At 44.9% G+C, this 7,529-nt stretch overlaps 1 protein-coding gene across 4 annotated transcripts; it reads left to right on the forward strand.

Annotated features, from left to right (window-relative positions):
* The first annotated feature begins 595 nt into the window (after positions 1–595).
* Positions 596–7,237, forward strand: LOC123345067 (zinc finger protein 436-like). Of its 4 annotated transcripts, none has more exons than XM_044981699.1 (2): positions 596–614; positions 4,934–7,237. In XM_044981699.1, the coding sequence occupies exon 2, from the start codon at positions 4,965–4,967 to the stop codon at positions 5,979–5,981; it is 1,017 nt and encodes a 338-aa protein (XP_044837634.1). In that variant the 5' UTR covers positions 596–614; positions 4,934–4,964; the 3' UTR covers positions 5,982–7,237. The 4 variants fall into 4 exon arrangements, with proteins under 4 accessions (XP_044837634.1, XP_044837633.1, XP_044837632.1 ...); XM_044981698.1 differs by lacking the exon at positions 596–614 and adding an exon at positions 1,531–1,724 and having other exon boundaries at positions 4,893–7,237; XM_044981697.1 differs by lacking the exon at positions 596–614 and adding an exon at positions 1,531–1,724.
* The last annotated feature ends 292 nt before the right edge of the window (positions 7,238–7,529 follow it).

Consider the following 7,529-nt stretch of genomic DNA (forward strand, 5'->3'; position numbering starts at 1 on the left):
GCATAAGCTTTCATGGGTAAAAGACCCCACTCTTAAAAAGTGTGGGGGGGTTACCCATGAAAGCTTATGCACAAATAAATCTGTTAGTCTTTAAGGTGCCCCTGGACTTCTTGTTGTTTTTGTGGATACAGACTAATACAGCTACCGCTCTGATGTTTGATGAAGTAACTCTGTTAAATGAGTTTGTGACAGGGAAACTATGTGAATGCAATGACACAACTACAATTATCATAGTGTGTGGCAGATGGGATGAAGTAATCGAACATTGTAAGGAATCCTCAGTACCACATGCAAATATTAAAAAAACTGGCAGAACTGATCCTGTGCCTGCCTGGCAATAATGCTTCAGTCAAAATGATATTTTCTGTCATGAGTGACCTGTGGACAGGACAAAAATCCAGATACAAGGTTGAAACTGTGAAAGCCATTCTCAGGTTACTGTCAAAACAAACTTAACTTTGACCTGGAAGTTAATCTCTAGGTGGACTCCACTAGCAGAAGCAACAAGTTGTCATGCCAGTTTTCTTGCAACACAGAGATAACACAGCATTCATAAATGACATTGGCATCGGTGCAAAGAAAGATAGTCTTTAAATAGGCCATTTAGACAGTAGGTATGGAAAACTGATGTTGAATAATGTTTTTGTATTGTTTATAACCAGTGTTTGAACGCACTTCTTTAGTGTGACATCACATCCAAACTGATTACATGCATATTTGTTTTGTATTTGTAGTGTATATGTGCAACTGCTAAAATATAAGATGCTAAATTAATTTGCCTCCCTATGCTCTGCAACTTACATTTTCAGTCTTGGCTTCTTTGCTGTGCTCCCACCTCTTTGTGTGTCCCTGGATTTGGTTTACAAAATGTGGTGGTCACCTTACCACATTTTGAAACTTGGGGATAGGCAAGACAAATCAGACCACTGAAAGTAGGGTGACCAGATGTCCCAATTTTATAGAGACAGTCCTGATTTGGGGGGCTTTTTCTTATATAGGCATCTATTATCCACCACCCCCTGTCCTGATTTTTTACACTTACTATCTGGTCACCCTAACTGAAAGAGTACAGTAGCCTGAAAAGGCTGAGAGCTACTGCTCTAGAGCCATCTGATTCGTTCAATCTGTATCAGAGGGGTAGCCGTGTTAGTCTGGTTCTGTAGAAGCAGCAAAGAATCCTGTGGCACCTTATAGACTAACAGACGTTTTGCAGCATGAGCTTTCGTGGGTGAAGTTTTGCAGCATGAGCTTTCGTGGGTGAATACCCACGGTATTCACCCACGAAAGCTCATGCTGCAAAACGTCTGTTAGTCTATAAGGTGCCACAGGATTCTTTGCTGCTTCATTCAATCTGGAGATTTCTCCTTGTTCAGGAAGCAGAGAAGGGTTCTTTCTGGATCCCTTTGGGGACACAGGGAGGAGGTTTCCTCAGATTCTACCACAAGAGGGCTCTGGCTATTGCATGGAGGGGAGGCTACTCTATGTCTGTCTGCTAAGGATACTGGGGTTGGACTTCCTGGGTCAGACTCTGCTGCTGCCGCCTCCATTGTGAGCCAGGAGCCCGCGCTGATCAGCTGCCGCTACCCGGAGGGGTGTGTGCGGGGAGAGCCCTTCCCTAGCGCCCCTCTGTGCCCAGCCGGGGGCGACTTTCTCCGGCGGCTGGAACCAGCCCGTGGGGCAGCCTCGGGCTCTGCCGACACCAGCCCCTGAGCCGGAGCCTGCAGGTGATGGGAGAGACCCGGGGGAAGGGCTGGGGCCGGACAGGAAAGTGACTCTGCACCAAGGGCCCCTCCTCGCCCCAGCTCTGCTCCCGGACGGGGGTCTGCGAGTCCCAGAGCAGCTGCCCTCTCTGACACCCCCCCACACACAGCTCTGCCCCCCTGAGCGCCTGGAGGCGCCGAGCCAGCTCCGGGAGAGCAAACACCCCGGGCCGGGACAGGGACCGAGCCTCCCGGGCAGAGCGGAGGGGAGAGGGGGAAGAAGGGAGAGAACAAAATGTCAGGAGTCATCAATACTCCCGTTCAGGGCAAGATTTTCAAAAGTGCTCAACTGCCAACACCTCCCCATAGAGAACAATGGAGAATGCCCCCTATGGAGAACAATGGAGAGTGCCCCCTCCGCATGGAGAATGAGAGTTGCTGAGGGCTGAGCTCTTGAAAATCTTACAGAGAACTGAAGAAAGGATAGACAGGCTGAGGCTGTGGCTTTGCTGCCAACGTAGGGGATGTTTTTACAGCGGGAGATAGCTAACACCGTTTTGTTTTCCTGCTGTAAAATCTTAGTGGAGAAATTACTCTAATTTTTACCAAGATGTAGCTAAGCAAGAACATGCCAAGGAGTGGAGAGGGGGTATAGTGTTGAACCCCGTAAAAATCTGGCTGTACCCTGTCTCCACTGGCATTTTACCAAGAATTGGCTGTCATTTATCTTGTAAAAAAACTGAAACAAAACCCCTCTTCTGGCAGTAGAGACAGCCTACCAAAGGCAGGGGGGAGGTTCCCAGCTCCCAGACCTGCCTAGATCCCTTTCCTGCAGCATCCCTGGGCAGATTCATTTTCCTGGGAACAGGGCAAGGAGCAGAGAGAGGGAAGGCCAGCTCCTGACAATGCCAAGGAGTATCCGCCAAAGCTGCTCCTTTGATTCTGCTTTTTATGATGATGATTATTGTTCTTTTCAGGCACACAAAAGTAGCCTGGGCTTTTTGCAGAAAGAAGTGTATGTATATAGTCCACAGCAAATTCATATATTCTATGGCCAGAAGGGACCATTTTGATCATCTAGGCTGATCTCTTTCAACACACAGGTCAGAGAATTTCACCTAGTGTTTCCTGCATCAAGCCTAATAACTTGTGGCTGAGCTAGAGCAGATCTTTTAGTGAGACATCCGATCTTAGCTGAAAGACTCCAAGTGATGGAGAATTCACCGCATCCATCCAATGAGCTGTTCCAAAGGTTAATTATCCTCAGTGTTAAAAATTTACACCTTTTCCCGAGTTTGTCTAGCTCCAGCTTCTAGCCATTGGATCTTGTTTTTGCTAAATGAAAAATTCAAAAATGTCTTCCTTTGTAGATACTTAAAGACAGTGATCACATTGCTGCTTAACCTTCTTTTGGATGTGTTAAATAGATTGAGTTTCTGAAGTCAGGTTTTCCAGGCCTCAAATCATTCTCATCTGAATTCTCCAGTTTCCCAATATCCTTTTAAAAAGTGTGGATACCAGAATCAGATACAGAATTTCTCTAATGGTTTCACCAATGTTTTATATAGACAATAGACCACCTCCCTACTCTATATTCCCCTGCTCATACGTCCAAGGATCATATTGGATCTCTTAGCCACAGCATCACACTGGGAGCTTATGTTTATCTGAGTTCCACCATGACCCCAAAGTCCTTTTCAGAGTTACTGCTTTCCAGGGTACAATCCCTCATTCTGTAAGCATGACCTACATTTGTTCTTAGATGTATAACCTTACCTTTGACTGTATTAAAACAAATGTGTTTCAGATGAGCTCATCTTATCAAGAGCTCCCATTTGCTCTACAATACTGACCTATCATTATCATTTTTACTAGTCTAATAATTTTTGAGTCATACTTTACCAGCAATGACTTTATAATGACTTCCTTTATCACCCAACTTGTAATCTCGTCAAAAATATCAAGTTTGTTTGACAAGATCTGTTTTCCACAAAACCATGTTGATTGGCATTATGTTACCATCTTTTAATTTTTTACTGAGTGGGTCCTGTATTCATTCCATTATTCCATTCTATTACCAACAGGGCTATCATTACCCAGGTCAACCCATTTGCTCAATCTTGCAAACATTTTTGTATGTAAATAATTTCTCATGAAAATAATATCAATCCTATAAGTTAAGTTTTTCACCTGCTTAATTGAATGCAGAATTGGGTCCAATGTTCAGACCTGACACAAATGAGGGTCATGGCAGAAGCAATGGGGGACAGAAGGAACAAGTGGAACTGTAATGAGTTCAGGGGATGACTCAGTAAGGTATGGGTGCATCTTGGTGATGATATTATATCAATTTATTTTTAATATCTAAAGAATGGATACAATTTTCAAAAGCACCATAGGCATTTAGGAGGCTTTCAATGGGAGTTAGGCATCTAACCTGTTTATGCACCCAGGGAGCTTTTCAAAAGCATCTGTTGGCATCTTGAGGCTCCTAAATACCTTTGAAAATCTGTCCCTTAAATGCTTTTGCAAGTTGGAGTTAGGCCCACTGGAAAATCATAGAATCGTAGAAATGTGGGATGGGAGGGACCTTGAGAGGTCATCTAGTCCAGTCCCCTGCACTGAGGCCGGACTAAGTATTATATACACCATCTCTGATAGGTATTTATCTAACCTGTTCTTAAAAACCTCCAATAACAGAGATTCGTCAACCTCCCTAGGTAATTTATTTCAGTGCTTAAAATGTTTCCTTTGGTAAATAGGCTGATTTTCAGAGGTGCTGAGCACCCACACCTCGTAGCATTATTATTTGTCCTGTGGAAGAGCCTAGAATCCAGTTCTGTTGTGCTGAGCATTATACAAATAGACAGTTGCTGCTCCTAAGAGCTTATACATTCTAAAGTACAACACGCAAATGCAACAAACTGATGGGAAGCACAAAGAAACAGTTAGGCAATTGTGATCAGTGTGATAAAGAGTGGTCATAGCTCACCATTACTAAGATGTTTATAGGGAGGATGGCAAAGGAGAGTATTGGAAGAGGGACAGTGTAGTGGTTTGCTAGGTCCATGATGTTGTCATGAATTTAGGGCTCATGAAAGGTGAGGGCTTTTTATTGTGGTAAATTCGAAGATATTCTGTCAACAGGTGTTGATTTTCTGTTCCCCTTCTGAGGTTCCCTTTCCCCCCCAGCACAGGCAATGATTCATCTATGGATTCTCTCTCTATCCCAGCTGTGAGTGACAAGAAGGAGAACAGTCTGAGATGGAGGAACCATACAAGATGTCTCTGACAAGATCCAAAGGCAATGTTTCTGAGAGCCCCGAGCAGGAAAAATCCCCTAGGAGTCCAGGCGAATCAGAAGCACAGCAGCAAAACACTCCAGAGGAAAGTAAATCTGCTCACAGTGGGCGAGGTGTGAGGAAGCGCAAAGGCACCATCGTCCGCCGGAGAACATTCATGGGGGAGAGGCCCAACATCTGCATTGAGTGTGGGAAAAGCTTCCTTCAGAGCTCAGACCTTATTAACCATCGGCGAATCCACACGGGGGAGAAACCTTATAAATGCATTGACTGCGGGAAAAGCTTCAGCATCAGTTCAAACCTCATCCGACACCAGAGAACCCACACGGGAGAGAAACCCTATAACTGCCCCGACTGTGGGAAAAACTTCACGGACAAGTCGACCCTGACCCAGCACCAGCGGGTCCATACGGGTGAGAAGCCCTATAAATGCATTGACTGTGGGAAGAGCTTCAGCCGCAGCTCCCACCACAAGAGGCATCTGAGGAGCCCTCCAGGGAAGAGGCAGAGCAAATGCACCCACCGGGAAAGTACTGCTGTTGGGAAGGTCAAAGAAACCAAAGCATCAAAGAAGAGAACCTCGACCGTTGAGCTCTCCAACACTTGTGCTGAATGCTGGCAAAGCTTCAGCCAGAACTCGGACCTGGTCAAACACATGAGGATCCACACAGGAGAGAAACCCTATGAGTGTCCCGACTGCGGAAAAAGATTCAATGTCAGTTCAAACCTGATCAGACACCAGAGGATCCACACAGGAGAAAAACCCTACACGTGCTCTGACTGCGGGAAAAGCTTCACTGACAAATCCACTCTGACCCAGCACTACCGGATCCACACGGGAGAGAAACCCTATATATGCACGTATTGTGGGAAAAGCTTTAGTCACAGCTCCCACCACAAAAGACATGAAAAAATCCACAAGGGAAGGAACTCGGTGTCCTTCCTGCCATTGTGGCCCTACCCCACTCAAACGTTCTAAAGAACGGGGTGCATACTAAAGAGCCAGAAGGCAGATTGGTGTGAATTATAGAGAGAGAGAAAGTGAGCACTGTGTGACCTGGAGAGTAGGAACTGCTACATGTCATCAGACTGGCAGTCAAACTACTCCAGTCCCATTTCCAAAAGTGGCTATTAATCACATACCTCAAAGGAAGGTGTGAAACTCCTATAAGGGACAATTTTGCAATAACCTGTCCATGGGGGGAAAGTGGCTGCCTGTTCCCAGGCTGTTAATTGGTTGGCTTATGTCCTCAATATAAAGATCCCTTAGAAACCTTTATCCTAGCCATGGTAACTGTTGATGATATTTTTTATCATTCCCATAGATGTGTCTAATTCCCTTTTTTTGGAATCCTACTCTTGTTCTCCATAACATCTTGTCACGGTGAGTTCAACATGCTAGCCATGCATTGTGTAAATAGTATTTCTTCTTGTCAGTTTTAAATTAGTACCCATTATTTCACTGGGCATCTCCTTTTTGTTGTACTGTGAGAGAGGGCAAGTGAGGAACTCAATTTGCTGGTACTTTCTCTCTGCTGTTTATACACCTAAATCATGTGCCCTCTTTTTCATCCTCTCTCTAGACTAAATAGTTCCAGTCTTTTCATCCCCTTCTCATACAGAAGTCTCTCCTGCCCTCTAACAATTGTTGTCTCCTATCTCTGAACCCCATCTAATTCTGCTATATCCTTTTTGAGATGGGATGACCAGATCTGAATGCAGTATTCCTGGTTTGGGTGTCCCATCAATTTATATAGTGGCATTAGAATATTCAGTATTATTTTCTAACCGAATGTTTATCCATACTTTATTTTTTATCCACTATTGCGCATTGTGGAGAGGTTTTCACTGATGTGTCTAGTATGACTCCTGCATCTCTTTCCTTAGTTGTTGCACTTAATTTAGATCCTAGCAGTGTGTATGAGTAGATGATATTGTCCCTTTTAGCGGGCCACATGGTGCCAGCAACTTCCAAGCAGAACTCTCTCTTTGAAGTGAAGAGGGAGATTAAATATATATTAGCAGAGACTTTCAAAGCAGCCTAAGGAGTTTGCATGCACTGGGTGTGGTTTTCAAAAGCTCCTAAGTGATTTGTAATGGTATTTAGGCATTGTTCTGCTCAGCATTGCAACACTTAAGGGTATGTCTACACTACGGGATTATTCTGATTTTACAGAAACCGATTTTTGGAAACAGATTGTATAAAGTCGAGTGCACGCGGCCACACTAAGCACATTAATTCGGCAGTGTGCGTCCATGTACCGAGGCTAGGGTCGACTTCCGGAGCGTTGCACTGTGAGTAGCTATCTCATAGCTATCCCATAGTTCCCGCAGTCTCTCCCGCCCATTGGAATTCTGGGTTGAGATCCCAATGCCTGATGGGGCCAAAAATTTGTCGTGGGTGGTTATGGGTAAATGTCGTCAGTCAATCCTCCCTCCGTGAAAGCAATGGCAGACAATCATTTCACACCCTTTTCCCTGGATTGCCCGGGCAGATGCCATAGCACGGCAACCATGGAGCCCGTTC

Source organism: Mauremys mutica, chromosome 12 (genome assembly GCF_020497125.1).
Source record: "Mauremys mutica isolate MM-2020 ecotype Southern chromosome 12, ASM2049712v1, whole genome shotgun sequence".
Lineage (NCBI taxonomy): Eukaryota > Metazoa > Chordata > Testudines > Geoemydidae > Mauremys > Mauremys mutica.